This window comes from Acartia tonsa, chromosome 15, assembly GCF_053477335.1.
Source record: "Acartia tonsa isolate MP-2025a chromosome 15, ASM5347733v1, whole genome shotgun sequence".
NCBI classification, from domain to species: Eukaryota; Metazoa; Arthropoda; class Copepoda; order Calanoida; family Acartiidae; genus Acartia; species Acartia tonsa.
In genome coordinates, this window is record NC_137274.1 from 10,794,864 (window position 1) to 10,812,507 (window position 17,644).

The 17,644-nt window shown below is 36.8% G+C and overlaps 1 protein-coding gene across 1 annotated transcript; it reads left to right on the top strand.

Annotated features, from left to right (window-relative positions):
• The first annotated feature begins 80 nt into the window (after positions 1 to 80).
• On the top strand, positions 81 to 17,235 carry LOC145306880 (uncharacterized). The gene is made up of 12 exons (XM_080149223.1): positions 81 to 89; positions 424 to 698; positions 1,880 to 1,923; positions 2,754 to 2,827; positions 3,742 to 3,791; positions 4,584 to 4,625; positions 5,691 to 5,763; positions 6,622 to 6,683; positions 11,975 to 12,032; positions 12,608 to 12,662; positions 16,106 to 16,192; positions 17,114 to 17,235. The coding sequence occupies exons 1-12, from the start codon at positions 81 to 83 to the stop codon at positions 17,233 to 17,235; spliced, it is 951 nt and encodes a 316-aa protein (XP_080005349.1).
• Positions 17,236 to 17,644: the final 409 nt, after the last annotated feature.

A 17,644-nucleotide genomic window follows, 5' to 3' on the forward strand; every position in this document is an offset into this window, starting at 1 on the left:
CCCATCTTATAATTAAGGTGTATAGAGTCTTTGTTCCATGGGTATTATGTTACCCAACAGACAACCATCCCTTTGATTGCATGACCTTTGTCTGGCAGTCGTGACTGTGCATGGTAATTGGCCAAAGAAATCCATCATTACTCTTACTCTCATGTGCCTGATATAGCAGCAGTAGCATGTCAATTCTTGCTTACCCTAATAAAATGTTTCTCCCAGCTGGCTAATATAATGATACCCCAATTCCCGGACTTCCATTCCCTTATAACTTTAACCCATCCCATCCCCTGAACATGGAGGGACATTATCATATTGACTAATATCTGAAGACTATAATAGCAACCTAAGTTGACAAAAATAAATTCCCCCATAACAATATCAATAGTTCAAAAAATGTTCTAAGTTGTTTAAGTAATAATATTTTAGTATTCCCCCTATCAAACACCCCCACCTGCCCCCCTCCATGTGAACCCAGCTGCCCCCCTCCATTCAAACTTACCTGCCCCCCACCATGCAAACCCACCTACCCCCCTCCATCAAAACCCACCTGCCCCCCTCTACACAAACCCCCCTGCTCCTCTTGCTTATTGTCCACCCCCTCATCCCTCCTACCCCCCACCCCCTTCTCACCCCTTTCCAAACATCTCAGCCCCCCCTCCTCCTGCTGGTTTAGAACAAAGGGGCCCATCACAAATACAAAGGTAATAACGGAGGTGGGGGCGTAATGACATCTAAACTTAAACCGTGAGCAAAATGGTCTAAATATTAAGCTAGATTCTTGAAACTTGGTACATAAGCCTGGTCCTATAGGTACTACATCTAAATGAAATTTTTTTTTATTTTTAGGTTAGGTTGGGTACAAAAAAAACCTTGCCAAAATGGGGTTTTGGGCCTTTTTTAGTCTATTTTGCTCACTGTTTGAGATGTCATTACACCCCCAACCCTTATGTTGTTGTTATATTGATTACAGTGTACTCATGTATAGGGATGAAATACAACCGCAATAGGTACCTAAATAAAATCCATTTTCTTAAAAGTTTAGATTATTTTATATCACCTTTTATTGCATTTGATTATATGTTAGCCAAGAATTTTAACTTACACATTAAATCAGGTTTCTATATTCTGCACAAGATTAAGTTTTTTGCCCCTGCTGCAATTTTTTTTTAATTGAGAACTTTTTATTTTATTTATATTATTCCCCCTTCCACACATTATTTTGTTTTTTTTTTCACCAAGGAGGGTAGAAAATGGGGAGAAAAATGTCATCATTTTTCTTTATTTTTTTCCCAACAACATATTTTTTTACTCTCCCTTAATCAGGGCCAATTTTGCAGAATATACACCCCTGCATTAAATTCAACAAAAGAAAACTGTCAGATTTATTTTTTTTGTTCATTTTACTATAGGTACCTAAAAAATTCTAGTACACGAATAATAAAAAAAAATAACATCTCATGATATCATCATAAACTGAAACCACCGCCAACTCCATAATTAACAGTGCTGAGATATCATTCTCCATTTATTAACATGAATTTCTCAAACACTATAAATTCCTGTAACTTCTCCTTGGGTTGTGTACAAATAGAGATTATTGGGTGATTTGAATACCTACCCATTAATTACATACATAATACCAGTACATCCCTTATTCAAAGCTACTCTACAGAGAGCAACATTCATTTTGGTAACTTAATTGTGGACACTTGCCAAACTCTTTTAATAAAGAGGCGCTGGTTTGAGATATTGGGTCAAGTCATAATGTACTTGAACGTGGAGCTTAAGCTTGCCCTAGTGGCTACACAAAAGTGTCTCAACCTGCTCCACCACAACTTAGGTCCATCCATGGCTAATCAATCAATCAATATGTTTGTTTTAGACCCAGAGGTGGCCCTGGCTTAAATGCAACTCAACCACAACCAGGTTATATACTGGAATACATCATTGGTCTATGAATTTAGCTTTGGGATAGTTCCACGAAATGCATTTGGATTTATTAAAACCAGCATTTTTTATTTCTAAGTCTATCTGTTAAAGTAGTAAAATTGTTTGTTTATCTGACTACATGAACATTTCATGAGAATTTCAATTTTTATCCTAAAAGCATTAAATTAGATAGGTATTGTATTATAGACAGCTTTCTGCAGAAGTTTTAAAAAAATTATAAGATTAATTCCAGTTGTCTATAATACAATTCAACACATGATTTTTCAGTATGGCTCAAAATTGTAACTGATTCTAATCCAGCAGATAATAATCGGTTTTAAAGCCATGCTGGAAAATAATTTCCAGTCATCTCAAGGAGAACAGCAACTTTTACACATTTTTTATTGTGATTCCTCAATTAAATTATTACCTACCTACTCAACTGAAAGCCACTAATTCACAAAACTTTTATCCAAAAGGGATAGTTGCATGAAGTGCATTTAACAAGTTTAATTGCAAGCATAAGTTACAAAAATACCATCTAAAATATATAATTTTGTTTACAATAAATAGTAATCAATTAGGCATATGCTGTTTTTGTGAAAACAGGACAGCCATTTATGTTGCATATATCCAAAAAATATGATTTTCAAGTCGTGATATTTTAAAACTTCTTGAAAGAAAATTGAAATTATTTCAAATATATGTCCTATAGATGTACTTTAAACTATTCAACTGAAAAGATGCAGTTCACTAAATTCAAGTTTAAATGCACTTCATGCAACTACCCCTTTCCCTTACTATTCCAGTTATATCTTCTTCCTTAGTTATTATACAGCCACAGCAGGCACAGAATCATTTATCCTCTCCGGATGGTCAAGACAACTTTCACCAGATCAAGGCAAACATTTAATTCTTGTGTGTATCAAAAGATCTTGCTAGCTTCTCATAGGTCTGGGAAGGTTTATAACAGTTTTTGGAGAGGGTACTACCACCAATGGTCCTACGACAAACGCAGGAGTCCCAAACGTCGGAGTGGACAAACGCAAGAGTAGACATTTTACCTGACCTAACTTATTTTAAACCATATTTTAGGTTTTTTAAATGCCTAACCCCTGCGGGGGGCTAATTTGTACATTCATATTTTAACCTAACCTAACCTGTATAAAAACATTTACTTAAAATAATATTTTAACACTCCTGTGTTTGTCCACTCCGACGTTTGGGACTCCTGCGTTTGTCCTGGAACCCTACCAATCTTCTGTTTAATTTGATTTACATTTCAGTGAACGCATAGCACCCCCATCAGTCTAAATGTTAAAAATCATGATAATATAACACACTGCCGAAAACTGCCGTTTAATGCTAATTTTTTTTGCCTTTACTCGACAAATTAGACAATTTTCCATCATCTGAGATAAAAAAATTTTCATAACAACTTTATCTATATTTTCCCTTGACACTTCAAATATTTCAAACATGTCAATATTAAAAAAAATCGCAAGTGTCAAAAAAGTGTCAAGTGAAAATATAATGGAAATTATTATGAAAAAGCTTATCTCAGATGATTGAAAATTGTCTATTTTGTAAAGAAAAGGCAAAAAAATTTCGGCAGGTAACCGCAGTTTTGGCGGTAGCAACTGCTATGCCTAATCTCAGAGCTGTAACTCTTATTTATTTAGTTCCTTTGACTTTTAGTTTTGTTTTCAAAAAGTGACATTTCCCACCCGCCCCCCCCCCCCCTTTACAGTAGAAGATCTTTTCAAAAAAAGATTATAAATTGCAACAAATATTAAATCCTTGAATGATGATCAGACAAATGAACAATCCTCAGAGAAAGAAGGAACCACACAAAGCTTTACTTCAGGAACAATTCCTTTTTATGTATTTTTTTCTTAAATAGCCTTTATACTAGGCTTGGGCCGGATATCCGGTCTGGCCGGATATTGAAACTATCCGGCTGGATATCCGGCATTATAATCTTTTCTTTTAAACTACAAAATCCCTACTTCTTAAATTTAAAATGGCTGTAATTTGCTTGTTATTGAAGCTAAAAGAAAATTTTTTGTTAGAAAATATTTATTTATTTGAAAATTTTATATTTGAAATCTCAAAAAATGTTTTTAGGCGGCGGCAGTTGTACTTGGCAGCTGCCAAAAGCCGCAGCCTGCAGTCGGCAGCTTAACGCCAGCCGATTTTTTATTTTCAAAAATTTCCCAGTAATATGGCCACTATGATCTTCAAATCAATCTGAAACGAGCTTATCTTCAGAAAAATTTACTTTTTGAAAAATCATTCCTTTTCCCACTTGGTAATTTTTAAAAAAATGTTTCCGCTATTTCTTCAGTTAAATCCAAGGACCTTCAAAACAATGCTATCTAAAATGAGCTTAACTTTCAAAAAAATCCTTATTATGGCTTTTTGAAGAGAAAAAGGCACTTTTCATCCTTTTTCTCCAAAATAAATGTTTTTGCTTTCTTTTCAATTTTATTTCTCCTGGACCTGCAAAAAAGGCACTCTTCACTAAATTCATTTTGATTCAAGAGGTATTAGGAGATGTAACAGAAAAACTTGCGGATTAATCCCCAACAGATTCTGCTTTTGCGTACAATCCACAATTTAACTGATCATAAAATAAAAAGGATTTTTGCATGGCAAGGAGTTTCATCCTGGGCATTATCCAAGGGACAATCTTCTTCTAGGAATGTATATTTTCTTAATTTTCATTGGTTAACATATGGTTATTCATAGTGATTAAGGAATAAGACAATAAAAGTACCAAAAGCTAAAACATGGCTTTTTAACAGTTGGTCAGAAGCGCAACATTGATAGTAAAAGTAGCCAAATCAATGCCTAGGCCAAAAAAAAGGAATATCTCATTACTAAGATTAATAAGAACTTAAAGACAAAGGCTTCGTTGTCTACAAAAATGGGATATAAGTGTCTTGGGACATACTGTAAAGTTTTAAACACACAACCCAAAAAAAAAAGAATTACAACACTTGGCAGTTTCTTTAGAGTAGTTCAACTTGAAGTTACCAAAAATTGCCATCTTTTGGGTATAAAAGGAAAACATAAATTTTGTTACACTTTAAAATTCCACATTGTAAAGTAATTTTCAATAAAATCCCAGTGCTCTATCTCTTTTTTTTGAGATTGAATTCCTTTATGTTGATAGAGGAAAACTTACTTCCCCCTTTTTAAAAGCTAAGCTTTTCTATAATTAGGGTCAGTCGGTCCGTACGTACGTACGTCCGGACGTCCGTAACAGATAGCTTTTTTCGTTAATTTAGGTATGTTAGAATTTTCCTATCGATTTCAAATTTTGCATGGTGATTCCTGTAGTAGTTAGGTACGATTTTGAAATCGTAGCAACTCTGTAATCGTTACCTGAATGTCCGTACGTCTATTTTAAAGATGTTGATTTTTTTACTTTTTTAACAACAAATTTTTATATGATCTAATTATCCGATTGATCTGATTTTTGGTACACTGATTCCTGGGACAACAAAGTTTAATATTATAAGCAAAGCAACTCTATAATCAAGTCCTAAAAATATAAGTATGTCCATAAAAATTATCCTGTATCAAGCAGTTTTTCAACAAATTTTCTTACAATTTTGCTTCGACTCTTATACATTTACATTCTGATTATTCAGTATTAATACTAACCAATTTAATGTCCGTTTGTCCTACCGTTTTAGAGCTTCGCTTTTATGGATGTTGTCATCCTTGTTAATTGTTAAAATACATACATCTATAAGTAGTACAAAGGCAGAAAGACAAGAAGAAAACAGCTGTTTAAGTGCACTGAACAGACTAAGGACTGCAACACAGGTTGGTGTTGTTGTGTTGACTATAGTGTTCTCATTTAGGGTTGGGCCGGATACCGGATACCAAATATCCGGCTGATTTCTAATGCCGGATATCCAATTATGGCCAGATATCTGGCCAACGTTCGATATCCGGCAAATAACCGGATATCCGGCCAGATAACCGGATATCTGTTTTCAAAAATCAGCCGGATATCCTGTAACCGGATAGTTTTAATATCCGGTATCCGGCCGGATATTAAAAATGTCCGGATATCCGGCTGGATAACCGGCTAAACCGGATATCCGGCCCAACTTTATTCTCATGCACACTTCTGAAATCTCTATCATAAAGTATTTTTATCCAATCTTCACAAGAGTGGTATTTTTGGAAAGGGGAATATATATAGAAAAAGCTTATGTAAATTATAATATCCGCAGAAATCAAATTTGCAATGTCAATTTGCAAAATTAATTTCACGCCTTAAATGACGCCTTTTAATGGCATAAAATCTATCATCCTAAATATTAAATTAGAAATAGAATCCTTTTTAGAGCAAATGTGGTGCAAAAAGTAACCAAGACATCTTTGCAAACTGCAAACTATGAAAATCTAAAGAAAAAAGTTCCTTTTGATATTTTTTGCGCTTTATGCCTCAATTTACAATTTCAGGGACACTTTTAGGACTAATGAAAGGGTGGGTTCACCCCTCAACACAAAATTACCCCCCCTAGTCTTGTTGTCTAAAATACGCCCCTCTAAATCTTACACCCTCTATTTTGGTTTAATGGATGTTTCAATATTTTTAATGTGATTTGCCCCCCCCCCCTGCTAAATCCTGTGCACGCCACTGAATGACATCTTTTTGTTTTTTTTATTCAGGTTTCTTCTGATTCAAAGGCAGAAAATTTATCCTCCAAAAAAGATTTTGGTTATGGAGTCAGGTTTTTACATATTTATTATTCAATTTTTGGATCACGAAAAAAAATAGTTGAAGGTTTGGGTATAGTCCCTTTCGTGGCAACGCCCCTTAAGGGGCGATTCTTCATATTTTCACAGAATCTTTTCTCTTATTTCTAGCCCCTGCTGGGGGCTCTAACACTGCGGGGCCAAGGGGGGGGGGGGAAGTTTTGACACATTTGCGTAAACCTGGCACCCTGGCTTTATCTTTGGACTGAGAGGGTAGGTTATTAGGGATAAAATCATTCTTATATGATGAATTTCACGAAGTTTTAAGATTTTTTGGATAGGCCTCCAGGTTCCGGAGCTCCAGGCCTCCAGGTGGTCTCTGGACAGGCAAAAAAATAAAAAAATTCTTATTTGGACAGTTAGAGGTAAGTTTATAAAACAACATAACCTTCTTTTAATATATTATTTACATATTTGAAGAAAAAATTACAATCGGCCTCCAGGTTCAGGTGCTGGAGGCTTCCAGGTGGCCTCTGTACAGGTAAAAAATTAAAATTTCTTATTTGGACAGTTAGAGGTAAGTTTATAAAACAACATAACCTTCTTTTAATATATTATTTACATATTTGAAGAAAAAATTACAATCGGCCTCCAGGTTCAGGTGCTGCAGGCCTCCAGATGGCCTCTGGACAGGTAAAAAATCTAAATTTCTTATTAAAACAGTTAGAGGTAAGTTTATAAAACAACATAACCTTCTTTTAATATATTATTTACATATTTGAAGAAAAAATTACAATCGGCCTCCAGGTTCAGGTGCTGGAGGCTTCCAGGTGGCCTCTGTACAGGTAAAAAATTAAAATTTCTTATTTGGACAGTTAGAGGTAAGTTTATAAAACAACATTACCTTCTTTTAATATATTATTTAAATATTTGAAGAAAAAATTACAATCGGCCTCCAGGTTCAGGTGCTGCAGGCCTCCAGATGGCCTCTGGACAGGTAAAAAATCTAAATTTCTTATTAAAACAGTTAGAGGTAAGTTTATAAAACAACATAACCTTCTTTTAATATATTATTTACATATTTGAAGAAAAAATTAGGATCAGCCTTCAGGTTCAGGTGCTGCAGGCCTCCAGGTGGCCTCTGGACAGGTAAAAAATCAAAATTTCTAATTTAAACAGTTAGAGGTAAGTTTATTAAACAACATAAGCTTCGTTTAATATATTATTTAAATATTTAAAGAAAAAGATTACAATCGGCTTCCAGGTTCAAGTGCTGCAGGACTCCAGCAGGCCTCTGGACAGGTAAAAAAATAAAAAAATTCTTATTTGGACAGTTAGAGGTAAGTTTATAAAACAACATAACCTTCTTTTAATATATTATTTAAATATTTCAAGAAAAATTACAATTGGCCTCCAGGTTCAGGTGCTGGAGGCCTCCAGGTGGCCTCTGGACAGGTAAAAAATCTAAATTTCTTATTTGAACAGTTAGAGGTAAGTTTATAAAACAACATAACCTTCTTTAAATATATTATTTAAATATTTCAAGAAAAAATTACAATTGGCCTCTAGGTTCAGGTGCTGAAGGCCTCCAGGTGGCCTCTGGACGGACAGGTAAAAAATCAAAATTTCTTATTTGAACAGTTAGAGGTAAGTTTATAAAACAACATAACCTTCTTTTAATATATTATTTATTATATTATTATTGATTTCCAACGATCCCTAGTATAAAATATGGAAGGTAATTTGAATTTTTGATATCAATGAGGTAGGTAGGTAAGTAATATAATAAAAAATTATGTTTATTTTCAATTATTGAGGTAAATATTTTTAAGGTTATACCTGAAATACATAAATAACATTTGAAAATATGCTTACTTTGTTTTACAAGTTTACCTCTAACTGTTAAAACAAGAAATTTTGATTTTTTACCTGTCCAGAGGCCACCTGGAGGCCTGCACAACCTGAACCTGGAGGCCAATAGTAATTTATTCTTCAAATATTTAAGTAACATATTAAAAGAAGATTATTTTGTTTTATAAACTTACTTCTAACTGTTCAAATAAGAAATTTTGATTTTTTACCTGTCCAGAGGCCACCTGGAGGCCTGCAGCAGCTGAACATGGAGGCCGATTGTAAATTTTCTCCAAATATGTAAGTAATATATTAAAAAAAGGTTATTTTGTTTTATAAACTTACTTCTAACTGTTCAAATAAGAAATTTTGATTTTTTACCTGTCCAGAGGCCACCTGGAGGCCTGCAGCAGCTGAACCTGGAGGCCGATTGTAATTTTTTCTCCAAATATGTAAGTAATATATTAAAAAAAGGTTATTTTGTTTTATAAACTTACCTCTAACTGTTTTAATAAGAAATTTGGATTTTTTACCTGTCCAGAGGCCACCTGGAGGCCTGCAGCACCTGAACCTGGAAGCCGATTGTAATTTTTTCTTCAAATATGTAAGTAATATATTAAAAGAAGGTTATGTTGTTTTATAAACTTACCTCTAACTGTTTTAATAAGAAATTTAGATTTTTTACCTGTCCAGAGGCCATCTGGAGGCCTGCAGCACCTGAACCTGGAAGCCGATTGTAATTTTTTCTTCAAATATATAAATATTATATTAAAAGAAGCTTATGTTCTTTAATAAACTTACCTCTAACTGTTCAAATTAGAAATTTTTTTTTTACCTGTCCAGAGGCCATCTGGAGGCCTGCAGCACCTGAACCTGGAAGCCGCTTGTAATTTTTTCTTCAAATATATAAATATTATATTAAAAGAAGCTTATGTTGTTTAATAAACTTACCTGTAACTGTCCAAATAAGAAATTTTGATTTTTTACCTGTCCAGAGGCCACCTGGAGGCCTCCAGCACCTGAACCTGGAGGCCGATCCTATTTTTTTCTTCAAATATGTAAGTAATATATTAAAAGAAGGTTATGTTGTTTTATAAAATTACCTCTAACTGTTTTAATAAGAAATTTAGATTTTTTACCTGTCCAGAGGCCACCTGGAGGCCTGCAGCACCTGAACCTGGAAGCCGATTGTAATTTTTTCTTCAAATATTTAAATAATATATTAAAAGAAGCTTATGTTGTTTTATAAACTTACCTCTAACTGTTCAAATTAGAAATTTTGATTTTTTACCTGTCCAGAGGCCACCTGGAGGCCTGCAGCACCTGAACCTGGAGGCCGATTGTAATTTTTTCTTCAAATATGTAAATAATATAGTAAAAGAAGCTTATGTTGTTTTATAAACTTACCTCTAACTGTATAAATAAGAAATTTTGATTTTTTACCTGTCCAGAGGCCACCTGGAGGCCTCCAGCACCTGAACCTGGAGGCCGATTGTAATTTTTTCTTCAAATATGTAAATAATATATTAACCCTTACAGATCGGGCCCCAATTCCCACCTTAATAGATCGGGGGGGGGGGGGGGGGGGGGCTCTTTGAGCCCCCCCCTCTATCTCGGCTCCTGGTACAGATAAAGACTTAAAATTTTTTTCTGTTGGTTCATGTGTATTTTTAGAGAAAATTACTTTTTCTAATCATAGCAGTCAGACCGCTCCTTAGCCGCTTTTTAGCGGCCAGCCGCTAAATTTTAAAACAGCTGTAGAGCGGCCAATTTTGCAGCTAGGATGGCCAAATTTTAGGACGAACTTTTATTTTTCATAACAAAAAAATTACTTTTTCTGATCATCGCCGAAAAACGGCAAATAACGGAAACCGCCATTTTCGGCGGTTACGGCGGTAAAACGGCGGTTGGCGGCGCAAATTAATATTTTTATCTGTTTATTATTGCTCAAGGATTTACCAAAAAAAATTATAGGTCTCTAGCTGTAATAGAAGCCACGATATTCATGATATATGTCTGTAGTAAAAGCCGGACAAAAATCGGTCATAAATCGGTCAGGGAGCGGTCAAACGGTCATAACTCAGATGGTCATTGATATCTAAGTATTCACCAAAAAAATTTTAGGTTTCTACCTTATACACAAAAGTCATAATGTAGAAATTAAGATTTATTTAGAATTTTTTCTATTTTTTTTTGCTACCCAACCGACTTTGACCGGACACCACGACCGACACAGACCAGATATCCTAATAAAATCAACTCTTGCCGACGTATAATTACTAAACTTAAAAAGTCATGAAGTTACAGCTCTTCATCTTACCTACAAAAAAAATGAGATTGAAAAAACTAGAGGGGGGGGCTCTTTGAGCCCCCCCCCCCCCCGATCTGTAAGGGTTAAAAGAAGGTTATGTTGTTTTATAAACTTACCTCTAACTGTCCAAATAAGAAATTTTGATTTTTTACCTGTCCAGAGGCCACCTGGAGGCCTCCAGCACCTGAACCTGGAGGCCGATTGTAATTTTTTCTTCAAATATGTAAATAATATATTAAAAGAAGATTATGTTGTTTTATAAACTTACCTCTAACTGTCCAAATAAGAAATTTTTAATTTTTTTACCTGTCCAGAGACCACCTGGAGGCCTGGAGCTCCGGAACCTGGAGGTCTATCCAAAAAATCTTAAAACTTCGTGAAATTCATCATATAAGAATGATTTTATCCCTAATAACCTACCCTCTCAGTCCAAAGATAAAGCCAGGGTGCCAGGTTTACGCAAATGTGTCAAAACTTCCCCCCCCCCTTGCTTAACACTGCAGGGCAATCACCTGATTTATTATAACCTAACCTAAATGACTTATTAAAAGCAATTTTAAAAATACAACGAATCGCCCCTTAAGGGGCGTTGCCACGAAAGGGAATATTCCCAAAGGTTTTGTTTATTTTCACAGCAGTTTTTCTCCTATATCTAGCCCCTTCAAGGCCTGAGGCTATTTCCTAACCCTGCAGGGCAATCATTAACATTTACCTAACCTAACCTAAAATAACTTCGTCACTTGACATTATATGAATAATACAAACATGCAGGAATATAAAGGGATAAGACAATGGCCGATAAATTAGTGTACATCCCTAATGATTTTACACATAATTACCCCTTTTTTATATTACAATTAGTAGTTGAGGCGTTTGGACATTATACCTGCCCCTAAAATATTTATAAACCTTCCAAGGACCTATTAGAAGCTACATTGTAAAAGAGAACCTTATCGGTTCAGTGGTTAGCGAGATCCTTTGCTACAGACAAAAAAAACATTACTTCTTTATACAGGGTAAGGGGAAGCTATTTTCGGTATGGGGCAATTATGGTAATTTTGTAACATATTGGTTCAGCGGTTAGCGAGATCCTTTGTTACAGACAGACACACAGACATCCTGCTACTTTTATTTAAGGATATATGTATTATGTATAACCTTTAGAACAAGTTTTGTTGGAATCAAGAGGAAAGGATTAGCTTCTGAACTTATGGACTCAAACAGGAATAATTATTAAAAGTTTCACAGATTTTTCTCACGCCTACCATTTTTTTCCCACGCTTCAAACTTTTTCTCCACACTTATAACTATTCCCTAATAGTTTTTCATTTTTCATTACTCATCTACACACACTTACCATTTTTTACCTGGCCACGCTACTAACTTTTTCTCAACTTCCCTAACATTTCTTCAGTTTTTCTCTTACTGTTACTTATTTACTCACACTTACCAATTTATTTCCAAGCTTACTTACTTATTTTACAACATAGCATATTTATTTTCCCATTATTCCCACACTTACAAATTCCCACTCAACTAAGTTTTTTCCCACATGTCTAAATTTTCCCAATATACCCTAATTATTTCCCCACTTTTTTCCTATAGGTAGTTTACAAACTTTCATATGCTTACTAACTTTTAACCCATCATACCCTAATTATTTCCCCACTTTTTCCCCATGCTTCTAACCTGTTTACCAATTTATCCTAATTATATCACTATTTATTTCCTTTAGCTTACAAACTTTCCCATAATAGAAAAAAAATTTTCCACACTTTTGAATTATTTCCCACGAATAGTTCTTATCACCACGTGGCATGGACACAACTTTGGGACTCAGATATGCCTCCAGGTAAGCATAGACATACTGACAGATAAACAGATGGACAGATACATGGATAGACACTCGAATCATCATTTGACAATGGACAGATGAACATTTTCATAATAAGAATCAATAGTAACAAAATACATTTTTTTAGGTTACAAGTTGTCAACTACATGTACAGATAGACAAATAGGAAATGATATAGATAGATATAGGTAGAAAAAGGTTCCATCGGGATTCCTCCCACACGGGATCCCTCCCACTGAATTCCTCCCATGGGATTCCTCCCAAACGGGATACCTCCCACACGGGATTCCTCCCACACGGGATCCCTCCCACGGAATTCCTCCCAAACGGGATCCCTCCCACGGGATTCCTCCCATACGGGATACCTCCCAAGGTATTCCTCCCACACGGGATCCCTCCCACGGTATTCCTCCCACACGGGATCCCTCCCACGGAATTCCTCCCACACGGGATACCTCCCACGGTATTCCTCCCACACGGGATACCTCCCACGGTATTCCTCCCACACGGGATACCTCCCATTGTATTCCTCCCACATGGGATCCCTCCCACGGTATTCCTCCCACACGGGACTCCTCCTAAAAATGTTTCAATTTTTTCCCATTTTCAATTTTTCAGGGTGGGGTGACCTTCCACACCCCTGTAAAAAAAAAATTTTTTATAATTTTTTTTTTTTCATTTTAAAATTTTCGAGAGGGGGTCACCTTCCACACCCCCCTAAAAAAATTTTTTTTCAAATTTTTTTTTTTTTTCATTTAAAAATTTTTGAGGGTGGGGTGACCTTCCACACCCCCCTAAAAAATTTTTTTTCTTACATTTTCAAATTTTTGGGGTTGGGGTGACCTCCCACACTTCCATAAAAAATTTTTTTCAAATTTTTATTTTTTTATTTTCGGGGGTGGGATGACCTTCCACACCCCCCTAAAAAAATTTTTTTCAAATTTTTTTTTCTATTTTCAATTTTGTTGAGGGTGGGGTGACCTCCAACACCCCCAAAAAAAAATTTTTTCAAAATTTTTTTTTCCTTCATTTTCAAATTTTAAACTTTTCAGGGGGATGGAGTAACCTCCCACATTCCCCTGAAAAATTTTTCGAATTTATATTTTTTGCCATTTAAAATTTTTTTATTATTTGAAGAAAAAAAATTTAGGGGGGTGTTGGAGGTCACCCCAACCCAAAAAATTTAAATCCAGAAAAGAAAAAAAATTTGAAGAAAAAAATTTTAGGGAGGTGTGGAAGGTTACCTTACCACCGAAAAATTGAAAATGGAAAAAGAATAAAATTTGAAGAAAAAAAATTTTTAGGGGGGTGTGGAAGGTCATCCCACCCCCGAAAATGAAAAAAAAAAAATTTGAAAAAAAAATTTTATGGAAGTGTTGGAGGTCACCCGAACCCCAAAAATTTGAAAATGAAAGAAAAAAAAATTTTTTGGGGGTTGTGGAAGGTCACCCCACCCCGAAAAATTTTAAAATGAAAAAAAAAATTTGAATAAAATTTTTTTTTTGGGGGTGTGGGAGGTCACCCCACCCTCAACAAAATTGAAAATGGAAAAAAAAAAATTTGAAAAAATTTTTTTTTAGGGGGGTGTGAGAGGTCATCCCACTCCCGAAAATCTTAAAATGAAAAAAAAAAAATTTGAAAAAAATAAATTTTATGGAGGTGTGGGAGGTTACCCCAACCCCAAAAATTTGAAATGAAAGAAAAAAAATTTAGGGGGTTGTGGAAGGTCACCCCACCCCAAAAAATTTAAAAATGAAAAAAAAAAAAATTTGAAAAATTTTTTTTTTACGGGGGTGTGGAAGGTCACCCCACCCTGAAAAATTGTAAATGGGAGTCCCATGTGGGAGGAATACCGTGGGAGGGATCCCGTGTGGGAGGAATACCGTGGGAGGTATCCTGTTTGGGAGGAATCCCGTGGGAGGGATCCCATGTGGGAGGAATACCGTGGGAGGTATCCCGTTTGGGAGGAATTCCGTGGGAGGGATCCCGTGTGGGAGGAATACAGTGGGAGGTATCCCGTTTGGGAGGAATTCTGTGGGAGGGATCCCGTGTGGGAGGAATACCGTGGGAGGTATCCCGTTTGGGAGGAATCCCGTGGGAGGGATCCCGTGTGGGAGGAATACCGTGGGAGGTATCCCATGTGAGAGGAATTCCGTGGGAGGGATCCCGTGTGGGAGGAATACAATGGGAGGTATCCCGTGTGGGAGGAATACCGTGGGAGGTATCCCGTGTGGGAGGAATACCGTGGGAGGTATCCCGTGTGGGAGGAATTCCGTGGGAGGGATCCCGTGTGGGAGGAATACCGTGGGAGGGATCCCGTGTGGGAGGAATACCTTGGGAGGTATCCCGTATGGGAGGAATCCCGTGGGAGGGATCCCGTTTGGGAGGAATTCCGTGGGAGGGATCCCGTGTGGGAGGAATCCCGTGTGGGAGGTATCCCGTTTGGGAGGAATCCCATGGGAGGAATTCAGTGGGAGGGATCCCGTGTGGGAGGAATACCGTGGGAGGGATCCCGTGTGGGAGGAATACCTTGGGAGGTATCCCGTATGGGAGGAATCCCGTGGGAGGGATCCCGTTTGGGAGGAATTCCGTGGGAGGGATCCCGTGTGGGAGGAATCCCGTGTGGGAGGTATCCCGTTTGGGAGGAATCCCATGTGAGAGGAATTCCGTGGGAGGGATCCCGTGTGGGAGGAATACCGTGGGAGGGATCCCGTGTGGGAGGAATACCGTGGGAGGTATCCCGTGTGGGAGGAATACTGTGGGAGGTATCCCGTGTGGGAGGAATACCGTGGGAGGTATCCCGTGTGGGAGGAATTCCGTGGGAGGGATCCCGTGTGGGAGGAATACCGTGGGAGGTATCCTGTTTGGGAGGAATCCCGTTGGAGGGATCCCGTGTGGGAGAAATACCGTGGGAGGTATCCCGTTTGGGAGGAATCCCGTGGGAGGGATCCCGGTTGGGAGGAATCCCGTGTGGGAGGAGTCCCGTGTGGGAGGAATACCGTGGGAGGGATCCCGTTGGGAGGAATCCAGTGGGAGGAATTCCGTGGGGAGGAATCCCGTGACTACCGTAGAAAAATATACAGATGGTCTGACAGACAGATAGACATATAAACTGATAACCAGATAGACAAAAGAAAGATCCATTAAGGTTCACACACTCCAAAGAGTTCTTGTTCATTTGCCCTTCCTTCTTATTTTATAGCTTTTATGGATGTTGTCACCTTTATTAACTTTAGATAATAGTGGAGTGCCTCAAGGTTGCATATTAGGACCTTATTGTCATCCTTGTTTTTTTAATTTTAGAAATAATGATCAAATTTCGACCACCGTAACTTAAGAGATAAATAGTGGAGTGCCTAAAGGTTGCATATTAGGTCCTATTATATATAGTTAGTGGAGTGTCCGAAGGTTGCATTTTAGGTCATTGTATTTTATTTTAGAAATAATGACCAAGTGTAGGCCTCTGAGCTGTGATCTCTGTGAAATCTCTCTCTCCTCCCCACTTCAAGCCAAGATGCACTATACAGGTTATTTAACTCAAATTGACTTGTTAAACACAGGAACTCTCCCCTTTCTATCCATTGTTTGAAAATTAAGTAGGGAGGGAGGTTATTTTTTTTAAGTACGTTGGGTTATATCTATAACTAACTTTGCTCGTCTGCTTGTCAATAATGCTAGTTCAGATTATTTTAACTTTTAAATGCCATTTTTTTAGGGGGTAGAGTTTTTTTCTGGGGTTGATTTCTCTGGGCAGGATAGAGATGACCTCCACCCAAATAGTCCAAAAAGTGAATAGTAAAGGAGAACCATATTGGTTCAGTGATTAGCAGATCCTTTGCTGCACACAGACAAACAGACAGTCATCCTGGTATATTTATATAAGTGCAACCTAACTATTTTATGTTTCTGAGCTTTGCTACTTTTAGATGTTCTCATCCTTGATTAAAACTTTTCTACAATTAGGGTAGGTCCGTCTGAAACGTTTATTTCTTTTCGGTAATTAAGACATGTTAGAATTGTCCTATCGACCAACTAACCTAACTGTTAAATAAGATTTAAAAAAAAAATTATAATTGAACCAGAAAGTTCTTACGTCACTTTAATTTAATTACCTATCCTATTTATCTGATTTACTTCCTAAATAATTAAAAATGATACCTTAGACAACAAAGTGTAATTTAAAAGCGAGGCATCTCTATTATCAAATCCTGAAAATAAAGGATGTTCAAGAGTTATTGTTTTGTCTTTCCTTTTAATTTTCGAGCTTCGCTTTTATGGATCCTTGTGAAGCTCTACAAAGTGTCCTGAAAACTGAGCCCTGTGACGTCAATAGATCCATCTCTTTTTAAGGGGTTTCCTTTCACACTTCTTCTCTCATTTCTCATTTTTATGACGTCACAAGGCCCATTTTTTAGGAAACTTTGTAGAGCTTCCATCCTTGTTTTTAGGTAAAATTCATGACAAACATGTGAGAGCATTTTTCATGAGGCGCGGAGGTGTGAAGCCCCATGAGATTCCAGTCAAGATGGACCCTTCGGGCAAATTTATCAAGGAAGGGAGTGGACAATAGATGATAACCTAATTATAGCAGTTTAGCCGCTCTGACGTCCGCAAGTTCGAGGCCTTTTATAAAAACTTATTTTTTGTTCAAAAACTCTGGGTACCTAGCACTAAAAAAGATTTATCTTACGCGCATTTTCAGTCTCGTGCCGCTTATAACTACGTTCGGCCGTTTAGCAGCGAGATTTTAACTAAATTCCACCAGATCCAAATCCTTATAATAAAGTATAAGGATGTCTATCTGTCTGTCTGTACCGTAGGATCTCGCTAACCGCTGAACCGATAAAGTTCTTCTTTACAGGGTAGCTTATAATACGCTATGAAAATCTCTTTTCATAATTTCTTTTTGGAAATAATCTATCCCAGGTTCAGTTTCACAATATCCAAATAAATGTATTGTCTCCCAGTGATCTAAAGGG